We start from the raw sequence: 23,472 nt of genomic DNA, 5'->3' as shown, positions 1-23,472 counted from the left end.
TTTCTATTACTGGTTCTTGGTTTAATTCTTTCATAATATCTTCGTTTCTTTTGTGATCAAATAGGGTATACTTTGCAGTTTTTCTCATAAACTTCATTTCTGCTGTTGTTAATCTTTGTTTGTCTTTTTGTTTTATTGTCCAGATTTCGCTTCCATACATTAAGACCGGTAAGGCTAATGTATTGTATACTTTTAGCCTGGTTTGTTTTTGAACTAGGTTTGGTTTAAATATAGAGTTAATTACTCCTGTTATTTTTAAATATTTTGCAATTTTTACATTTATATCTTTTTCATTTTCATATGTGATCATACATCCTAGGTAGTTAAATGAATTCACCTGTTCTAAGATCTTGTTATCTATTACTATTTTAGTTCTTGCTGGATCTTGTCCTTTAAAGGCCATAGTTTTTGATTTTTCCGTTGATATTATCATACCATAATCTTTGGATATCTCATTTAGATTTAAAATAGCTTTCTGTAAGTTATCTTCAGAATTTGTAATTATTATTTGGTCGTCTGCAAAGAGGAGAGTGTTTAAGTTAACTGTAGGTGAAAGTTTAATTCCTTGATGTACATATAATGACAAGCAAAACGTTCTTGGGATGGAATTTAAGGAGTGTGAAGTTTGTAAGTCTCTGTTCAAGGTGGTTTGAAAACAGTCAATGCTTAATTAATTAATCTGTTACTAATAATGTTAATAATAATTATTTGTTATAATTTTATTTACTTTTGTGTGACTGTTTAATGTGACAATTAAATTTACATCGGTCTTTAGAATTAATAGCCAATGTCACTACGAATTTACCCTGACAATCCGTTCCACTCAGTCAAACTCTCCAAACGAAAAATTTAGTCCTCACACCCTTACTAACCACACCTTTATTCAACTTCAAGGGATGATCCCTTGTTTCTTACCACCAGCCCAATGCTGAAATATTTCCCCTGCAACAAACCTATAAAAGCCTTTAAAATTTTAAATGTTTCTATCATATCCCTGGTTTTCTCATATTAATATGAGAATATTAATATTGAATAACATACTACTTCTTAGTATGTTATTCAATAGTCATATAATCTTATGGGCTAACTTAGCAACCTTATCAGCATCGATATGTTCTCTAAACTTTAAGTCTCTGTCAACCACCATCTCTAAATCTCTAGCTTTCCCTATTCGTGGAATACAGTGTGATAACAGCAATTGGATACATAGCTTCAAATCTGTTTATCAATGCATAATTTTACATTTCTCCACATTGAACTGATACCCATTATCTTTTGCTCATACTGTCATCTTATCTAAATCGTCCTGCAAGCTCTGCACATTGCCTTGATTAACTATTACTCTACTTAAATTCGCATCATCATTCCCTCAATGAGTCTTTGGACTCCTTGGAGGTGTCACAATAATAATCAGCAAACAACTGCATATTTCCTTTCAAGTTAATTCCTATATTAATTATTTATGTACAAATTAAACAGCAATGGTCCCAGCACTGAAACTTGCAGAACACCATTAGTTATTTATTTTTGCCTCGTTTCTGCCACTCCATATCTGGAGTGGCAGAATCCACTTTTTGATATCTGGCTAGCAGACACCTTCTTATCCATTTAACTAGTGTTCATGTCCATCTGATCTGTTCTAATATGCGTAACAATGTTCCGTGTGGTATTGTGTCAAATGCCTTTGCAAAATCCCACATAATCACTGTTACCATTTCCTTTATCCAAACTTGGAGTTACTCTCTTATAAAAAAAAGTAAATTATTTAGGCAGACCGACTCTTCATAAACTCATCGTGCCCCACACAGAATATCAGAATTTTATCAATCCATTTTTGAATTCTGTTTTTGACCAATTTCCAGCACTTTACCACTACATCTGAGATATTGATTGGTGTATAATTTGTTACTGCAGTCTTAGAACTTCCCTTATGCAACGGATTTATTTTCTCCCCTCTCTCTTCACTCACTTGGAACTCTACCAGAGCTGACTTAAATTAAAGTGCCTAGCCAAAAGCATTGCCAGTTCTCTTGCACATTCTCGCAAAACCCGAGCTGGCATCCCATTTAATACAGCAGCTGCTTTTATATTGAGAATCTGCAATATCCTAAAAATCTTCAATTCATCCACCTCAATTCCCACATTTGTGTCCATCACATATGCTAAAGTAGTAACTGAACTATTTGATCAGCTTCTGGCACTTGTCGCCATCAACACTCTTTAAGGTTAATCTTCTGCAGCATAACGAAATAACTGTGCGATTTCTTTTGTCCTGCTTGGCTATATTCTTCTCATAATATGCTTTTGCTTTCCTTCCCATGTAGTCATCTTTCTAGCTTGAGAAATTGTACTTTTGATGGGTGTGCTGGTCATTCTTCTGATTATATACACTACAGTATTTTCTTCTTCTTCTTCTGCAGCTGGTGCTTAAAGATATTACTCGTCCATCTAACATCTACCTGATTAATCTTCCATACCTTAGGTATACGAAGGTGGTCTAAAAGGTTCTTGGCTTAACAACGAAAAAACGAATTCATAATTTCAAAATTATTTTTATTTTTCAACATTATCTCCCTTAAGATTAATGCATTTATACCAGCGATGCTCCCGCGCCATTATCCCGTCTTTGGAGTGGCTCTCATTATGATATGCAAAATATTGCAAAATATCCTCGTTGGTCAGCATTTTTCGAAGAAAAATGCTGACCAACGAGGAAGAATTTTTGTTTTAGAAAGAGATAGAAGTCAGAAGGAGCCAAATCTGAGGAATACGGTGGATGTTTCAACAACTCATAGTGCAGATCCCTTAATTTTTCCATTGCCAAAACACTTTTGTGGGCAGGTGAATTGTCCTGATGAAAGATGGTTTTTTTTCCTGCAAATCTGGTCTTTTCTCACGAATTTTTTCGTCTAGTCTGGTTAAAAGATCGGAATAATATTCTCCGGTTATTGGTTTACCCTTTTCAAGATAATTAATAGACAAAATGCCTTTAGCATCCCAAAATACCGATACCATGACCTTTTCTGTTGGTCGAACCGACTTTATCTTCTTTGGCGCTGAACAACCGGCTTCTGTCCATTGTTGTGACTGCTGTTTGGATTCTGGTGTGTAACGGTGAATCCAAATCTGATCCATAGTAATAAATCGATGCACAAAATTAGTTTTATTATTGTTAAAAATCTCCAAACTCTGTTCAGAGATTCTCATTCGAATACATTTTTAATCTGATGTGAGTAATCGAGGCAACCATCTTGCGCAAAGCTTTTTCATATGCAATTCTTCATGCAAAATATATCCTACACGTTCTTTTGAAATGCCTATAGTCTCAGCAATTTCAAGCACTTTGACTCGCCGGTCATCCAATAGCATATCATGCACTTGATCAATGATTTCTGGTGTTGTTACACTTTTTGGAAGTCCTTCACATGGATAATCTTCAAGGCTGGTACGGCTACGTTGAAACTCGGCAGCCCATTTCTTAATTGTCGAAAACGAAGGAGAAGAGTGCCTATAAACTTTTATGAACTTCGAATGAATTTCTTTTGGCGTTAAACCTTCTTTTACGAAGAATTTCATAAGCGCACGATACTCAATTTTATCAATTTCAAAGGATACAGACAAGACTTTTGCTTCAGACAGCTATATAAAACAAACTACTTGATAGAATGACTTGCAGTTTTACATGGATGCATATTACAGATGTGCCAACTTAGAAAAAAAAATTCATAACAGAATATTCTTCATGAAGTACAATCTCCTACAGTAAGTGGAGTTCACGTGCTCACTTTAATCAATTGGAGGCAAGTTGTTCACATTATATACAGTCACATTATTTTATTTATTTTAAAAATTGAGTTGTGAAGGCTGCACAAAAAATGTTGCTTTCTGTAGGCCTCCACTTTAGCAAAAAGTTCGGAAACTATGAATTAAGGCATGGTGTAATAGAGCAGACTAGGGATATGACCAGGTCCAATACTATCAATTTTTAAAATAAATATATAAAATAAGTATGAAAGAAGGAAGAAATCAATAAATACTCGCCATTTAAAATTAGGAATTTCTTTAACGCTTTCTAGTCTTTAGGACTAGATTTCTTTCTATTCATTTCTTTCTAGTCCTAAAGACTAGAAAGCGTTGAAGAAATCCTTACAAACTTTGAAATGGTTTGGACATAAAATGAATTTAGAAGAATGCCAAAAAAGAAAGTGTGAAATTAAAATTAAGGGGGAGGGAGAATAAGAGAAGGACCACGGAAAAGGTGGGGAGAGAAGATAAAATAAAAAATAAATAAAAACAATTATATTTACCATAGATGGATCGACAATTTTACAAAAAAAAAGGCACATTACATTGGTTTAGAATAAAGAAATTTAGCTGGAACAGTAGTATTCATGAAGAAAGAACATGGGAGGATTGAAAGAAATGTGAGCCACGATCCGTCCGACTTGACAGATTCTGTTTCGCCGGTTGTTGATGATCAATTATTATTATTACATGACACCTCCAGGGAGTCCAAAGACTCATCGAGGGAGGGCACCTACTCTACAACTCTCTGTCTCCACTACTGAATTCACCAACTACAACAAACCGCAACCACACCAACGCCATCCACCCCTCACCAGCACCACTAGTATTTTCACAAACATCCATGCCCACGGCGGGATTCGAACCCTCAACCTTTTGGCTAGAGAGCGGATAAGCTAACCACTTGTCCAACCAGGCCGGCAATAAACAAACTTGAGGGCGAATTTTATTCATGCATATGCTGTGGTTTTCGACATGCATATAAAGACACGAAACAAGTATCCTTTCTTGAACGCAAGGGTGATGAACTCTATTAAGTTGCTGCCCGTTTTGAGAACTATTATTAAGAATGGTTAATTTTGTTTACCATAGATGGAGCCACAATTTTACTAGAAAACATGGCGCATTACCTTGGTTTAGATAAATTGTTTCGAGTTTTTAAAATTATTCGGCAAAATGGAGGGATAATTAATTCTCTTATAAAGTCATACAGGTAAGAGGACTTGCAAGTATTATTATTTAGTTTTGCATGTATTCATGGCCTTTCTATATTATTGTCAAACATGTTCATAAAAGCTCTCTATCGCGATATCCTCTTCCCCATTCCAACTTGTGTAAGTATTTCTTCGATCTCTAGAGCTTTAGTGATGATTTCATAACCGAGGCGCTTACCCAACTTTTAAGTCTAGTTGATATTTGCTTTGATATATAGCATGTGCACTTACAACATAACTGAAAGTTGCACATTTTAAGAGGTAGATATTCGCTTTCCATTGAAGGTTGAGAGGTACCCTAAGCTTATTCACAGCTGTTATGCATTATGAAATTAAAGGTTTCCTTGGTATTTAAGATTTCATTCTGTTGAAATTTGAATACTGATAATATCTTATAAATGAAGAAAAGAAGCTGTGATGGAAGAAAAGCAGTTTTTCTTAACAAGCAATACAGCAGGATCAATGTCTAAAATTTATTACAGAACACTACAATGTCTAAAATAGGTAAAGTTTCAGCAAGGCCATAGAGTAGTTCCTCCTACTACCATCTTTACAAGCCATGTTTTAAGAAAAAGTGTACCAGAGTACTTTTTTTTTTTTTAAACCATGAAATAAAAACTGAAGCTTCATACTCAGCTGAAGTATACAGTAAATACAAAACAGCCATCAGCAAATTCAAATCCGACTTCATGTGAGAGCCAATAGCAGAAAACTCGCTTCTTAACCAATTGGAAGTTGTGACTTCTTTTCTCTCGCAAAGGACACTAGACACAACTTCTGTTCACTTGTGCTTCTGCTGCTCATCTAGAGCACCGTTACAGCACCTGAAGATATAGCTGACTTCCTGGCATTACTTTTCTTTTCTTCCAGTTCCTGCATAGATGACCAAGGCAAATCTCTTATCATACCATAGAGCACCATATTCCTCCTGTAGTTTTTTGGTAAAAAGACATCAGAAGAATATTAATTAACTTAGCCAGTCACTAAAAAATCTTCTGATCCTGACAGCATTCTCCAGTTGTATTCAAACTTTGTGTTCCAGAACTATCACCTATTTCAGTGGCATGGAAACAAGCATATATCCAACCTATTAAAAGGGAGAGAGAGAAAAGTCTACTTTCAAACTACCAACCAGTTACCATCACTATTATGGATTCTACCACTCTAGATCTTTGACTGGCTGTTTATCCTACATTTTTCACTGCTGAACATTTGCCATGGAGTGATTTAGGAAACGTAGTGTTGCATTTGACATTTACAGAGCATTAGATAATGACATTGAGGCTTGCTCAGTAAATTCTTAACCTTTGGTCTACCCCACTGTAATTATTTGGCAACCAGCATTTTCTCTATTCATCCTTTGCATGTTATGGCTCCTTCTCTTTGAGCTTCTCTACCACTGCAGGAGAGATCAAGGGATGTGTGTGTTCTATTACCTTCCATGTTTATATATATATATATATATATATATATATATATATAAATGATGTACTCTCAATTGCCAGTAATCTTATCTTCAGTTTTGCTTACAATGCTATATAATGGTATTTCATTTGTCCTATTCATTCAACAAACCATGCAGTACTCAGACATCCCAGTCCTCAAGATTGTTTGCAACCAGTGTCTTAAACATTGGTTTCCATACCATATTTACCAGTAATATTAACACATATCACCAGACAGGATCTTAACTCACTTCTTGGACAGACGTTTACTGCCCATCTTTCCTGTCACAAACACATTACACAGTATCTAAAAAAAAAAAAAAAGTAGGGGGAAACATTCTTTTATGCTGAAGATGCTGCTTTTTTAAATCCCATATCCCCCATTTTTAGAATAGTGTTCACATGATTGGGGTAGTGCTGAAAAATTCTTGAGGTTATCCAGAGGATATTGATTTGACTGATAGATGACCCCTTTCTCTCTCACTAATTCATTTCATTTGCTATCTCACTGAAAAACAGTATCAACTTGGTGTGTTTTCTATAGATACTTCTATTTACACTGCTCAAGTAAACTAGGAACCATCATTCCTCTGTTCTCTGTTGACACTTATTAAAATGAGAGCTGTTTCTGCTAAACATATCAGTCTAACTGGAGGAGCACATACAAAATCTTTGCTTTCAGAATTTCTAATTTACAGTCAATAATTTTGAATATACTACAAAAACGAATGTTACTTATTTGCTTGAGTGCTTTTTTGCATGGTCTCCACTCCAGTATTACTCTAACCCATTCCAGCTTAATACACTCTGATTAGTTATTTTTACCCTCTGTTGTGTGAACAAACTGATTTTGATGTGAGCAAAGTTTACAGAGGCATGTTTATTTAGAGTGCCTACTATCTAGATAGTACAGTCACTTGAACTTGTGAAAACAGTGGTGGATTTTTGTAACTAATCTAAGTGAATTAATTTAGTGCTGGCAATTTTACAGGTATAGCTAGATAAAAAAAAAAAAATGACAACATTAATATGAGAAATATTATATTACATTAGGGGTTTTAGTACATTAAACCCCCAAAATGTCACTATTGAAATTAAAGCAGAAAAGAACTGCAGATTCATTTAAATTTGAATGGCTGGACAAATGTGACATTTGTCACATATGTCCAGCTGCATATACATGCAGTTTATGAACAAACTATGCAGCATTTAAGTAGCTGAAGAAGTAAGCACTTAAATTGCTCTTTTAGATATATTTAGTATGCAGTGTATGTATAAGATCTTTTAAGTGTATTGAATTAAGAGTTGGTTTCTTGTGACTTCTGCTATTGTGAGCACAAGTTACTACACACATTGAGTCTGAAAATTTGTGCCCAAAATGTTTTTTCTTGCACATATGGGCTGGCAAAAATTAGAGGGAATATTTCTCACATGCATGGGGATCAATATAAAAAAAGTAATAAAAGAAGCCCCTGCAGCTCATTTGGTTTCGATGATGCCCTTTAATTGGAAAGACCTAGTTTCGAATACTGTCTAAGGGCACGAAGAACTTTTATCAGGACTGTACATCGGAAAGTGAGTTGGCTGATCTCATGTGTAGGTAGCAAGGTTAGAGCCTCAGTTTTTCATCCTGCAATGCAACCAGAAGACACACACATAATATACAGACAAGAAACTACAGGAATAGGGATTACCCACCTCTTCCATTGATCTGGTTTCAAAAGCCTGCATAGTACAGTGGGGTCTACTTGGAAGAATAAAACAAATTAAATGAAGTCATTTCATCTACATGAGGGTGACAGTATGGTCATCGAATGGAGAATGATTGAACATCTGGGTGACCATACAGCATCTGATGTCCAATGAGTAGATGGATGGATCCTATTTTTTTACTTTTAAATATATATATTTATTTGGATTACACTGATTATAGAGTACAACAATAAACATGTTTACATATTTATTTAGGATTAATAATGTGTTTATGCTCTGAAATATAAATATTATAATCGTAAAACATTATGTATATGTTATAGATTTGATGAGTTGAAGCTGGGCACTATAGTGGGCGTAGATAAATATGGAAATAAATATTATGAAAACAACATGTATTTCTATGGTAAGTGATGTTTAAAAGTTTGGAATTTCTTTAACATTTGTAATATAACAAAAATATTTAAAAGTATATATAAACTTTTTAAAATATTTCTCTCAGTTTAGATTAATAATTTGTTCCTAAGGCCAGCATATTTTGTCTATAAATTGCATATGTTCTTCTGTTTTACACAATGAAAAACTTGCGTTTCCAGGAGAGAAAACCCTACCAATAGTGGGTTAATGATTGGGAGAAGAATTTATAAATACAGTGCTAGAGGAGAAAGAAAATCTAATTTGGTTGGTTGCTTTGAAAAAAGGTTTATGGATTTTGATGACAACTGAATGGTATTAATGGAAGCAGGTAGCCAAAAGAGACATCTTTTATGATAGAAAATATAACAAATTGGAAAGAAAAGAATATGGAGAGTGAATCATGAAATAGCCTGCCTGCCCTCTTCTGAATGAAATTAAGGATTTTTACAGAGATTTTAGGTGTGTTATCTGAAATGCAGGGAATAATTTGTAGGGTAGAGTAATTTTTGATCTGAGTACAAGTAGTATTTAGAGTTTGGAAAAGTAAGCCAAGATGGTAACAATGCACCTAATGTCCCATTAAAATTTTATCATAAATTCTGTGAAATATGCAAAAACTATATTGTACAATTATTAAATTTCACTATAAATTTTTGTTGGTTTCAACCAGTGCTGCTTAGGAAGAAACAGTAAATCAGCATAATCAGTCCTTTATTGGTCACAGTTAGAAAAGATTGCAATAGTGGCATGGAGTGTGTGCTTGAGCAAACATTTAATAATAAAACACGTAAAAACCACAGTAATAACTTTTAATTAATAAAGGTACAAATATTTTGTACTGAAATTAACTGTACATCTTCAGTGTCATACAAACAGTTAAAAGATTGGAATACAAAGTAAAGAACTGTCAGTGGATCACCAATTAACATAGTTGGTGCACGCTAGGAGATTAATTACTAAATATTATTAAATAATCTTTTCAAGATAATTAATTTTTATTGATGGTTGCATAAAATAAAAGTCTCCCATATTTTTGAGACAGCGAGACAGTCATTTTGATTTAGATTCAGCCGATGTAAAATAGCTTCACAACTTTCTTTAAAGAGACGTTCATATTTGAACCTGCATCTCTGGAGGAGAAGAGCTTTATCCCACTCGATATTATGAGTAGTGTCAATGCTGTGTTGTGCTGGACTAGACTTATGAAGTTTCATGTATTCAATATTGTTGTTCCTTAATTCTTTTTTCCACAGAACGGCCTGTTTATCCAAAATAAGATATATTGCATTCACGTGGTATTTGGTAAACATCCGCCAAAGATAGAGGTGACAGTTTATCTTTTGTAGAAGGCAATAAATAAGAAATTTTGTTGATAGGAACATACGTCGGAATCAGATGATACTTCAAAATTCTGCCTATCGGTTCTGAGATGCCTGGAATGTAAGGGATTGGAACTCTGCAGTCTGTTGAAGAAACCTGAGGTATTGAATAATAGGACTCAATTATCTGCTGGATTTGATTGAGGTTGTAACCATTTGATTCTATTAGCTTTTTTTTTATAGTGGAAAGTTCTTGTTGTAAGATTACTGGAGAGGAGCACACTTTATGTGCTCTATTAATTAAGGATTTGATAATGCCAACTTTTTGAGATGTGTGATGAACAGACTTTTCATGAATGTATCTGCCAGTGAATGTAGGTTTACGATAGACACTTGAAGTACCAGCAGATGTATGTGTAAGGAGGATATCCAAGAATGGTAAACTACCAGAATTTTCTTTTTCCATGGTGAATTGAATAGGTGGGTGAAAGCTATTTATTTGTTGTAGAAATGTGGAGAGTTTTTCTTCAGCATGTGGCCAAATAGCAAAAACATCATCAACATAACGAAACCAAAGAGAGGGTTGAGGATGAATGAATGAAAACATATTGTCTTCGAAGTGTTTCAAAAAATAGTTTGCCAAAGCCTAAGACAGAGGGCTACCCATGGCAGTACCTTCAGCTTGTTTGTAGATCTTATTTTTCCAACTGAAATAACCTGAGTGGATAACAAATTCGAAAATCTTTATAATATCTGGAGGGTAATTCTCATATAGTAATTTGACGGTGTCCGCTAGTGGGATATTGGTAAAAAGAGAAACAATATCAAAACTAATAACTCAGACTCTTTGATTTGAATATCCTTGATTTTTTTAAGAAAATCTGCAAAAGTCTTGTCACGTTCCTTAACTGCTCTTACTGGACACTCCAGCTCGTACATAAAAAATTCGACAATTTTCTTGAAAAGATCAAGGATATTCAAATCAAATAGTCTGAGTTATTAGTTAGTTTTGATATTGTTTCTCTTTTTACCAATATCCCACTAGCGGACACTGTCAAATTACTATATGAGAATTACCCTCCAGATATTATAAAGATTTTCGAATTTGTTATCCACTCAGGTTATTTCAGTTGGAAAAGCAAGATTTACAAACAAGTTGAAGGTACTGCCATGGGTAGCCTTCTGTCTTCGCCTTTGACAAACTATTTTTTGAAACACTTTGAAGACAATGTTTTCATCCATTCATCCTCAACCCTCTCTTTGGTTTCGTTTATGTTGATGATGCTTTTGCTATTTGGCCACATGGTGAAGAAAAACTCTCCACATTTCTACAACAAATGAATAGCTTTCACCCACCTATTCAATTCACCATGGAAAAAGAAAATTCTGGTAGTTTACCATTCTTGGATATCCTCCTTATACATACATCTGCTGGTACTTCAAGTGTCTATTGTAAACCTACAGTCACTGGCAGATACATTCATGAAAAGTCTGTTCATCACACATCTCAAAAAGTTGGCATTATCAAATCCTTAATTAATAGAGCACATAAAGTGTGCTCCTCTCCAGTAATCTTACAACAAGAACTTTCCACTATAAAAAAAAGCTAATAGAATCAAATGGTTACAACCTCAATCAAATCCAGCAGATAATTGAGTCCTATTATTCAATACCTCAGGTTTCTTCAACAGACTGCAGAGTTCCAATCCCTTACATTCCAGGCATCTCAGAACCGATAGGCAGAATTTTGAAGTATCATCTGATTCCGACGTATGTTCCTATCAACAAAATTTCTTATTTATTGCCTTCTACAAAAGATAAACTGTCACCTCTATCTTTGGCGGATGTTTACCAAATACCACGTGAATGCAATGTATCTTATTTTGGATAAACAGGCCGTTCTTTGGAAAAAAGAATTAAGGAACATCAATATTGAATACATGAAACTTCATAAGTCTGGTCTAGCACAACACAGCATTGACACTACTCATAATATCCAGTGGGATAAAGCTCTTCTCCTCCAGAGATGCAGGTTCAAATATGAACGTCTCTTTAAAGAAAGTTGTGAAGCTATTTTACATCGGCCGAATATAAATCGAAATGACTGTCTCACTGTCTCAAAAATCTGGGAGACTTATTTTATGCAACCATCAGTAAAAATTAATTATCTTTAAAGGATTATTTAATATTATTTAGTAATTAACTGTTTGTATGACACTGAAGATGTGCTGTTAATTTCAGTTTGAAATATTTGTACCTTTATTAATTAAAAGTTATTAATATGGTTTTACGTGTTTTATTATTAAATATTCTATGCCACAGGTACCTCTAAAGATTTAGCAAACATTAGTATTTGGATATTTTGAAGGAAAACAGTGAAAAAAAAAGTTTTTACCTTGTTAGCTACCCATTCAGCCAATCATGCATGCCTAACCTGGTTGATCAAGTAGCTAGCAATCTGGTCTTAACCAACAGACCATGGGAATCTCACTGTCACATGGATGTTTGTGAATTCATTTAGATGGTAGTGATTTCCGTTGCCAGAAAAATGTAAGACAAGTATCCTCCTTATTGGAAGCCTGAGAAAAAAGTTCCATGTTTGGTTTCTAGATTTTTCTGAATTATCCAACTCTTAGCCCTCCCACACCAATACTAATGTACCATTGGTTAACAATCCCTCAGGGGTGGAGTTCATATTTTAAAAAAGTTCCTAGTGACAACTAACTTTATATTGCAGTTTTATATTTTTCATACAATGTCCAATTAAAATTTTAGTGAAATCTTAGATACACCATTACTGTTATGCATTCTGAAAGCAAACTATAGGTAGAATATATTTATGCCAGAAATATTTTAATTTCTAGTGTTGAAAGAATGTTAATGTTACCAAGAAGAGATTGTTCATGTCTGAAGACCTAGATATTATAAGAATAAGTGAAGGAGGTCTTTTTTTGTGTGAAAAACAAGACAAATGCATTTTAATAGTAAAATTATTATCACCATCATCAGAGACCTCCAGGGAGTTGAGGACTCATCAGAGGAGGCCACAACACTCACACCAGCTGTCATACCTTCTCTTAAACTCAATTACACTAGCATTCACCACTTCAACAGGCAAACCATTCCACTAACTTACTGCTTTGTGAGAGAAAAACTAGCTTTCACCCCTTTCTTAACTGTGCATAAATTTCCACAGATGCCTCTTGTCCTCTGCCCACCTTCCATAGCATGAAAATTTCATCTTCTAGTATCCTATAATACCCTTTAGAAGTTTATCAACCTCTGTTTCTCATTCTTCTCCTTTTTACTAGTGTCTTCCGTCATAGTCTCCATCTGTCCTCATAATGTCCTTCTTTGCACCCTTTCCACAACTTCTTTATCCTGTTGTAACCCAGGAGACCAAATCTGCATGATGTAGTTTAGGCACAATCATATCAGTGCCTTGTAATGAGGCAAACTGATTTTCTTATCTTTGCACATCATTGCTCACTTCAGTTATCCTCCAAGTTGCTATGTGGCCTTTGAACTTCAACTTCCTGTTTGCCATAACTTCAAGATCCTTAGCCTCGTCAGTTTTTCTAAAAATAATACCACCAAATAATATGCTATTGGACATCTTATTTTAAAGTGCATAACTTTACCTTTACTTAACATTAAATTGACTGCTGTTATTCTTTGCCCATAGTTCTAGCCTATTCAAGTCATTATAAATATTATATATTAGTAGTATCTGTGCTTGCCTTATCCATCTTTGCATCATCAATTAACCATATAATGTCAGGTCTTTCCCAATATCATTACTGATGTTCAATCAATGTATTGATTGAACATCAGTAGTCCTCAGGATCACTCAGTGGTATAAGTTTATGACATTCAAACATTTTCTAATAACTCACAGAAGTTTTCCAAATTTAATTGCATTAAAAAAATATATAATGAACTACAAAAAAAAATTAAAGAGTTATCTTCTCTCTTAAAGTTCATACAAAATCAAGTGAAGCATTAATATGAAATGTTCATATATCTGCTGTCATAAGTTTCTCAAACAGATCACGAGCATGTCATTTTGGATGATTGAACTTTGTTGCAAAAGAAATTAAATCATTTCATGACTGCAGAGAAGGTGTAATGATTATACAAAATATTTCATTTACAAATGGTAAATCATTCATTATCTTTTGTATTGATTCTTGTATTTTCCAAGTAACTCAAAGTTCTAGGTGTATATTTTCTAGCAGGAATGTAGCCATAGATTTGTCCACTGTAAATACATCTCAGCTACATTTACAGTAGAGCTACAACTATTTACAAACCTGAAGCTGCAGTTACAAGATTTTTAAATGCAGCTTAAGCTATTGCAATTTTGTTACAAAACAGCTAGCTACTATCTATTCTAAAGAGAATGAATAAGTCTTGACTTCTTTATCCTTACAAGTCAATGTTACTTTCAACATTGTAACTATCCTCTCAGTTGTCATATTGCAAAAATTTCAAATATTCAACTTAGTTTTTTATCCACCCTACCTCCAAGATCCCTATCCTTATCTGTTTCTTGTAATATAATGCTACTAATATATGCTGTTTCAGATCTCATCATGGCATTTGCTAACGTTGAATTGATAGCCATTATTATTTGCCCACACTTCCAGCCTATTCAAATTATTCTGTAGTGCATATATCAGTAGCATTCCCAATTTCCTTGCCTATCTTTGCATCATCAGCAAACAGTTAAACATCTCTTGTTAGGTTCTTTCCAATATTATTAATGTATAGTTTTTTTTTTTTTTACTAAACGATTTAAGGAAATTACAACATCAACTAGGATATACATTAAAATAAATTTTAATATACTTCAATATTTCCATTTTGTTGTTACAATGTTGCCATTTTCAAGGAACTTAAGAACATGACACGTGCATGCAGGCACAACAAACAGTAAGTGAGGAAGAAGCAGGAAGCTATTATTTCTCCTAAGGTCCTAATGGTGCCCCCTAGCTGGCAATATTGGTATTCTTGGGTGATTGGGCTGGTCTTCTTGTGTAGGTTTCCCAAATTTGAGGCACTCTCATGCAACCAAATTTGTTGAGGTTTGGATTGTTTCTTAGGGCTGAAGCTGATTCCATGAAAAGCCTTTCATATTTGTATTTACTACGGTGTATTATCGTGGCTTTCTTCCACCGTATTCTATGGCAGGTATCCAGTGCATGGTCAGCAAGACCAGAGTGGCTGTATTGGTGAAACCAGATGTAGTCCTTGTGTTCTGAGTTTCTGATATATAAAAAAATTTTAATATAAAGTACTTTGTACTTTTATATTAAAATTTATTTTAATGTATATCCTAGTTGACACTGTAATTTCCTTAAATCATTTAGTAAAAAATGCATAACCAACGTCTAAGCCTTTCCACGAGTATTAATGTATAGATTGAACAATAATGATCTAATGACTGGTATCTGGAGAACACCACTGGTCACCTTGGCCACTTTCTGATACCTGTCTCAGCCACCTACTTATCCAAATCAGTAGATTATGTTCCAATCCCATATTCCCTAGTTTATGCAACAGCCTTTCATTTGATATCCTGTGGTAGCCCTAGGAAAGTATAACAGCATCATAGTGTATCCTTTCCTTTATCCAACTTAGCAGTAACATTATTATAAAATATGAGCAAATTAGCCAGCCTGGTTGGGTGAATGGTTAGTGGATCTGCTCTGTAACCAACAGGTCACGGATTCAAATTCGACTATGGGCATAGATGTTTCTGATTCTCTTTAGTTGACAGTTGAACATCATCACTTAGTGTGAGACTGAGATCACTGCCTTGCTTATCGGAGACCTGGATAAAATTCCATGTTTAGTTTCTAGAGCAGGGTTTTCTGACTAAAAAAATAAATAAAATTCAAAATAAATAAATAATAAAAAAAATCATTAGCCCATCCATTGTATAAATGTTTTGTAAACTTATAATACATTTATACCATGGATGGGCTAATGATTTTTTTTTTTTTTTTTTAAATGTGGGAGCCACATAAAAAAAAAAAAAAAAAAAAAAGTCAATAAATGGTTAGCTAAAACAAAAACAGTATAGATATTATTTCTGGAAAATTTTCCATTTTTCTCCCCTAAATGAATATTAATTTTTATGGCTATTTTATGTATTTTTCTTTAGGAGCACTCCTTTTATGATGTCATTGGCTTTTTATTCAATTTTTTATGGTATTATTGATATTTTCAAGACATAGATACCATGAAGAATATAAGGAAGGAATAATTTTGAGCATACCATGTAGGATGTTCTTGGTTGTCTTCTTTTGGAGCAGCATCAGGCATATAGCAATAAATATTTATATACACCACTGCTGAAGTATGACAGAAAGGAGATGGGAGAGCACAGAAATGTGGAGATAGAAAGATGTGGGAGAATTGCAGATAAAACAAAGGTATGTGAATTTAACAAGGGCAGGCTGTGAATTCTTTAGGAAGAATGTGAAAGATAGAATATTTTTAGGGGAAAGGAGAAGGATAGAATATGATGAATCAAGATTAGATGTGGGACTAATGGGGTGTGAACTGTTTTGACTGAGTGTCATCTTTGGAGTCGTGGGAAACGTCCCATGAGCTCTGATCAAGCATCATATTCTATCCGTCTCCTTTTCCCTAAAAATATTCTATCTTTCACCTTCTTCTCGAAGAATTCACAGCCCACCCTTGAAACTCAGGTCTTAAATTCCACATACCTTTTTGTTTTATCTACAATTCTCCCACATCTTTCTATCTCCACATTTCTGTCCCCCCCCCCCTCCTTTCAAGAACAACCTACACAGGTATGTCCAAAATTATTCCTTCCTTATATTCTTCATGTATCTGTCTTTAAAATATCAATAATGCCCTAAAAAATTGAGTAGAAAGCCAGTGACATCATAAAAGGAGTACTTCTAAAAAAAAAATAGGCGAAATAGCCATAAAAAATTAATAAAAAATTATTTCTGGCTTCAATCTGATGACATTCTGATGAAATATCAGTAACCTTCATTTTATTCAACTGTTAACTCATTTGTTATATTATTGTATTGTAGGTTTCAGCTTTTCATAGTTGGAATTGCAAGGCGGATAAAAATAAAATCAAGTTTTTTTATATTTTATTTTATTTATTTATTATTTTTTGGTGCATGTATGTAATTGGCCATAAATTTTGAAAAAGTGCAGAGAATAAAATTAAACAAAATTAGTGTATGTGTGAATTTGTAACTGCCACCCACAAAAAGTTGTGAACTTATAGTACATTAATATAATTTCTTTTTTTAAATTTATCTTTAATGATCTGGAAACTCTGCTCTAAAAACCAAACAGAACTTTTCCAAATCACTTCAGGCATTTATTAAGCAGGGCTGTAGTTTCACTCACTCACTCTCTCTCTCTCTCTCTCACACACACACACACCAAGTGATGAAATTAATCTTTTGCCTACGGACAATCACTAACATCCATACCCACAGTGAGATTCAAACCTGTGACCTGTTAATTGGAGGGTGGATACAATAAGCACTTGGCCAACCAGTCTGGCATCTGCATATTGTAATTAAACTTTGTGATGTACCTGCCCTATGAGTTAGTGAGAATTGGAGAAATGGTATTCCTTTGAAACTTTTAAAAGGTTTGAAAATGATCAAGTGCTTATAAAAAATATAAACTTGCATGGGCTGACTTGGTGTCGCATGACTAGATAAACTCTAATTAGGAATCTGCAAATTTTCCTTTAATTAGTGTTATTGATTAAGGGTTTCACCAACCTAACCTGATGACTGTTTGATATGCTGGTGCCCAAAACCCAAGGATGAACACTATTTCTGAAGATTACAGCCACAAATTCATGCGAATCAGCCTGTGGCAGTTTGTATAATTGATGATTTTGAGTAGAAAGCAGGTACACATTCAAATTTTCGAATCGCATGCAAAGGGGTCACGTGGTAGCCCTCAACAGGATAAAAGGCAAAAATCCTGTGATGAGCAAATTGTGTTTGAGGGAAGCTCTTTTCGTGAAGAAATGAAGTTGCAAACTTGGATGTCTTGTAATAGCACCAAGACATCATTTAGATGAGTTCGTGCTGGGAAGAATTATTGGAAAGCTCCAAAAAGGCTGCAGAATTATTGATATTGCCAGAGAGTTTGGAATCTCACATAGCATTGTATCCAGGCTCTGTGCATCATTTCAAACCAATGGAATGTATTCCAGACATAGAGGTCACCCTTGCTCTTCCACGGAGCATGAAGACAAATTTTTGGTTCTAATGCCTCCATTCAAGCATAGGTACGTAGATATTTTGACAAACTGTGGCAAGACATCTGCGACAAGTAGGCCTATAGTCTGCCTCACTTCATCCACAGCTCATCATAGAACACGTTTTCATTGGTGTTGTGTCCATAAAAATTGGACAAGACACCAACAGGCTGATGAACTCTCTACAGATGAGAGTTGTTTTACTCTTTCCTCTGATTCTAGACAAAATTTGATCTGGCGTGAAAGTGGTACTGCTTACCATTGTGACAATGTTCTTGAAAGAGATAGATATGGTGGTGCTGGGATCATGGTGTGGGAGGCATTATGCTTAATGGACACACTGAGCTACAGTTGCTGGAAAAAGGGACTGAGTGGTGAACAATATTGCTACATAGTTCTTTAATGTGATGTTCAATTGTTCCATGGTGTAGGTGAAGAATTCAATTTTATAGACAACATTGATGCACCACATTATACCTGAGTGGTGGAGATACTTCTGGAGACTGAGGATATTAATTGAATCGAGTGGCCAGCATGCTCCTCAGATCTCAGTCCCATAATACGTGTTTGGGATGCAATAGAGAAACACATTGCTGCTCAAAATTCCACACCAGAAAACAAATAAGGCTTTATCCTTGCTCTGAAGGAGGAGAAGTGGTCCAATTTGCCTCAAGAACTCCTGAATCGCTTGGTACTAAGCATGATACAACATTGTGAGAGATGCATTGTAGTTCAGGGTGGACATATTCCATACTGAAATGTCTTTTCTCCACATAGTTTTCTGTAAGCACTATAGTTAAGGAATTAATATATGTCCTTAGGAACGTAACTTTTTTTGCCAAAAACGTATTCCAATTTAATTTGCACAAAATTTATAACATATTTTTGTGTAATATAATTTATTAGTATGCTGGCAAAAAATTTGTCCACATTTGGCTGTAGTCATGGAACCTTTTTTTCATACACAGGTAAAAATGTATTAGTTAGTTTGTCCTTAGCTTTTGGACACCAGTGTATATTAGATCAAATGTTGTTCCATAATACTTGAATAAGAGAAATAGTTTCTATTACACTTTCTATGACTATAAAAAAACTGTAATAAAAACTCTCTCTCCCTGTGATTGAAAACTAAACTTAAATACTTTGAATGTTGTTTGCATCAGAGATTAGCCCTAAGTGCTTTGAATATTCTGGTTGATGTTTGAAAGTTACGTATTTTTCATAAGTGATCTCAAGTTGTAAATCATAACTATTGAAGATAAGAGCCTAGAAGGTCACACCTTGGCACAAAAAATTATTTTGAGAGGATAATAACTTCTTTGATACTATGCAGCTAATGATGGTTTGTATTTTCATAAGTTCTCAGTCAGTTATATATAACTTTTAAAATTCTCAAAAATAAACCTTGCTTTTCTGTTTGTTTATAAAATAATAATTGATATTTGCCATCCTCTCTTTTAATATTTTCGGTGCCAATCAATGATCATTAGATGGACTTGCTTAACCTGGCCTGATCAGTTTGTGTGTTAAATACAAAATGTGTGACTAGATATTTTGTGGGCTACTGTATTTATAATTTAATGTTATGGTGAGAAATTAAAAATTACTTTGTCTTAAAGTGTTTAATCTTTATTTGATAATTCAGCAATACAAGTTCTGATGAAGAAATATTATTTAAGAAACAAAAAAATTTTTATAGGGAGAAATCGTTGGTGTGAATACAGTGATGCAGTGAACATGGATTATGATGGAAGTCAGGTTCCTGCTGAGTGGTATGTGCATTTTTTTTTTACTACTTTCTTATAATGAACAAACTATCATTCATGTGTTCCTCCTTTCCCTTCTACTTCCTCCAATTTGAAGCAACCTTTTTTTTTTATCTGTATTTTGTAAAAATGGCACCTAACATTCATATCCATTGTTATATACAGTGTATGCTCCCCCCCCCCCCAGTCATCTTCTTCCCATTCATTATAGCATAGTAATAGCAAACTAAAGTAGCATAGTAATCAGTTAACTAATGTTTGGGAACATATCTGAATTAAACACCATCTTTCATTAAGAAACAGAGGCTTGCTATGCAAAAATTTGTCTATAAAACCATTCACATATTTTGCATATACTTGTGCCCTAGGTTATGAGATACTTAATAGATATCTGACATTGTATTTATCTATTTATTCATTTTGTTTTTGTGTTTTAGATATTCTTTTTTGCAATAAAATTAGCTCTATGAGGAAAGTTACGTGAGGAATTTTGTAGCAAGTTTTTCACAGACACTTTCTATTTCTCTGATCCAAAGTATTTTAATTATAAGATGATATGCCTTTTTATCACTTGCAATGAGGGATGGAGGGAGAGAAGTCTTCTGCATCAATTCAACCTTAGTATCTTTTCTCAGGTCTGGCTCCCACTGATGAGACCTCAATAAAGGCCAAAACCTATTCTGAGTATCGATCCTTCCCATAATGTATAGCAATATACATGTCTGAAAAAGTGTGTTGTTCATTATAGGATACTGTTGATTAATTTTGATGGTAGATATTAGAACACAGACTGATAAGTAAATAATTATTTATTGACGATATTTCGCTGGTATTCTAACCAGCATTTTCAGAGCACAAAAAAAATAGTTTGTCACAGTGCCTGAGACGACGACAACAATCTGGTGTAACAATGGGACTAGTCAGAACAATTGTAGTTACAACACAAAGACTAAACGAGAGAGAGAAAGCAGGTAGTTATGTCTTAAGATGACTATCTCCCAAATCTTAGGCAAATTTATACAGCCATACTTGTTGAGGTTCAGAGTATGTTTCAATGCTTCTGTTGATTCTAAGAACAATCTCTCTGACTTGTAAAAGCTTCTGTGCAGCACGTTGGTTTTTTTCCAGTTGATCCTGTGTGCGGGGGTATCTAAAGCATGATCTGCTAGACCCAACTTGCCATAGCAATAGTCATATATTCCACGGGGAATATATGACCTGCCTCCATCAACAGCCAATAACATACATTTAGATGTGGCCAACATCTTAATCTGTTTTAAGCCTCCAAGAAATAATATCTCGCACATAAAGAAATCATTGCTCTAAAAAAGCTATGTAATAATAATAATAACCATATTATCATAAGCAGACAAAGGAAATGCGACTGTGGTGATGGATGCAACAGAATATGAAATGCACACAGAATACAAAATGCACACACTTCTACAAGATCAGTCAATATACGAAATTATAGATCAAGATCCCACCAACTCGCAAAAGAATAAGGTGCGTAAATTACTTAAAACACAAAGTCACTTCCTGCCTAAAGAAACAGTAAACAAACTTAAGCCTTTCCATTAAACATCCAAGATATATGGAGCACCAAAAATTGACAAACAAGGTACACCCTTACATCCTACTGTGGATATCATGTTGGAGGTTTAATGAATTTTTTACAACACTCAAAAAGAATTAAAATAGAATTTAATACTTCCTATATTTCGTCCTAGTCACTAGGACATCTACGGGGATTACAAAAACAATTAATGTAACATATACACAAATAACAAACAATACTAAGCCCAACCAGGATGACACTAAAGTCCTATCTAGGTAGACCGCCTCTAAGGGCAGTAGTAGGTGGCCTGGAATGTAAGGTGGGAGCTCTGGTGATGAGTGTTTCCCAAATCTTCGGAAGCTTAATGCAACCATATTTATTGAGATTTGGTTGGTTTTTGAGAGCTGCTGCAGCTTCTAAGAAAAGTCTCTCTTTCTTGAATTTGCTGTGGTATAGCATGGTGGTTTTCTTCCATGATACCCTGTGGGTGGTGTCCAAAACATGGTCAGCCAAGCCTGAATGGCCATAGTTGTGTTTGAAGATGTAAGACTTGTGTTCCTCTAGACGGATGGATGCTGATCTGCCTGTCTGTCCAAAGTACGCCAGCTTACAGGAACAGGGTACTTTGTAAACTCCAGGCAGAGAGAGAGGAGGGAGCTGATCTTTCGTAGAATGGATAAGGGTAGCCAGTTTGCAGTGGGGCTTATATGCTGTGTGTAGATTGTACTGTTTTAGTATCTTGGCTATTTTTTCGGATGTGCCACGGATGTAGGGTATGGTGATGGCATTTTTAAAATCTTGTTGACGAGAAGGACGGGGAATGGGGGAGGAGTTGATTATTTTTTTGATATTGTGATCGCTGTAGCCATTGGAGAGGAATGTGCTGTGTATGTGGTTAAGCTCAGTAGTGAGGGCAGTTCCACTGGAACAAAGATTGTGGGCTCTCTTGGTAAGAGTTTTAATAATGCCATATTGTTGAGAGGGGTGGTGGTGGGAGAGTTTGTGAATGTATCTGCCCGTGTGTGTGGGTTTTCTGTATACAGTGAAGGTAAGTGTATCGTTAGGCAGGCGTGTGACTAAGGTGTCTAGGAAGGGTAAACAATTGTTCTTTTCCTTTTCCATAGTGAACTTCTTGGATGTAGACTATTGAGATGACTGAGGAAGGAGTCTAACGTGTCTGGACCATGAGGCCAAATAGAGAACACATCATCTACATATCTTAGCCAGATAGACGGTTTGAGTGGGGCTGAGTCTATGGCTCATTTTTCGAAATCTTCCATATAGAAATTGGCAAGGGGGTGAGGGGGGGGGACCCATGGCAGTTCCCTCTATCTGCTTGTAGATTTTGTTGTTCCAAGAGAAATACCCAGAGTTAATGGCAAAGGAAAAGAGATCTAAGATGTCAGAGGGAAAAACGTTTTCTAAGAGAGATAAGGTGTCAATTAAGGGATTATTGGTAAACAACGAGGAGATATCAAAGCTTACCAATATGTCTGTTTTCTTCAAGGTTAAATTTTCTGTGAGGGCTTTAAAGTGGGTCGAGTTTTTTATATAGGAAGGGGACCCTCCGGTGAGGGGGATCAGAGAGTTGGCCAGCTGTTTAGATAGTCTATAGCAAGGTGCATTGGTAGCATCTACTATAGGCCTGAGTGGGGAATTGGGTTTGTGGATTTTTGGTAAACCGTATATTTGGGGGGGGGATGGGAGCGGAAAGGTTTAAGTTTTTTCGTGACATCAGGGGGCCAGGAAGATACTTTTTTGAGTAAAATTGTGATCATTTTACTCAAAATTTTACTCAAAAAAGTATCCATCCGTCTAGATGAACACAAGTCTTACATCTTCAAACACAACTATGGCCATTCAGGCTTGGCTGACCATGTTTTGGACACCACCCACAGGGTATCATGGAAGAAAACCACCATGCTCCACCACAGCAAATTCAAGAAAGAAAGACTTTT

At 35.0% G+C, this 23,472-nt stretch overlaps 1 protein-coding gene across 1 annotated transcript in view; it reads left to right on the top strand.

Annotated features, from left to right (window-relative positions):
• Positions 1 to 4,914: 4,914 nt before the first annotated feature.
• ND-B17.2 (NADH dehydrogenase (ubiquinone) B17.2 subunit) overlaps positions 4,915 to 23,472 on the top strand; it is a 33,042-nt gene continuing 14,484 nt past the window's right edge. Inside the window, exons 1-3 of the mRNA XM_090415820.1 lie at positions 4,915 to 5,017; positions 8,500 to 8,582; positions 19,890 to 19,962. Coding sequence (XP_090271946.1) covers positions 4,923 to 5,017; positions 8,500 to 8,582; positions 19,890 to 19,962 — 251 coding nt within the window. The 5' untranslated portion in view covers positions 4,915 to 4,922. The remainder of the gene's footprint in view (positions 5,018 to 8,499; positions 8,583 to 19,889; positions 19,963 to 23,472) is intronic.

This window comes from Typopeltis vanoorti, chromosome 3, assembly GCF_054136105.1.
Source record: "Typopeltis vanoorti isolate ZY-2024b chromosome 3, IOZ_Tvanoo_1.0, whole genome shotgun sequence".
Lineage (NCBI taxonomy): Eukaryota > Metazoa > Arthropoda > Arachnida > Uropygi > Thelyphonidae > Typopeltis > Typopeltis vanoorti.
Note: the sequence above shows the minus strand (reverse complement) of the source record. Positions and strands in the feature narration are given on the sequence as shown.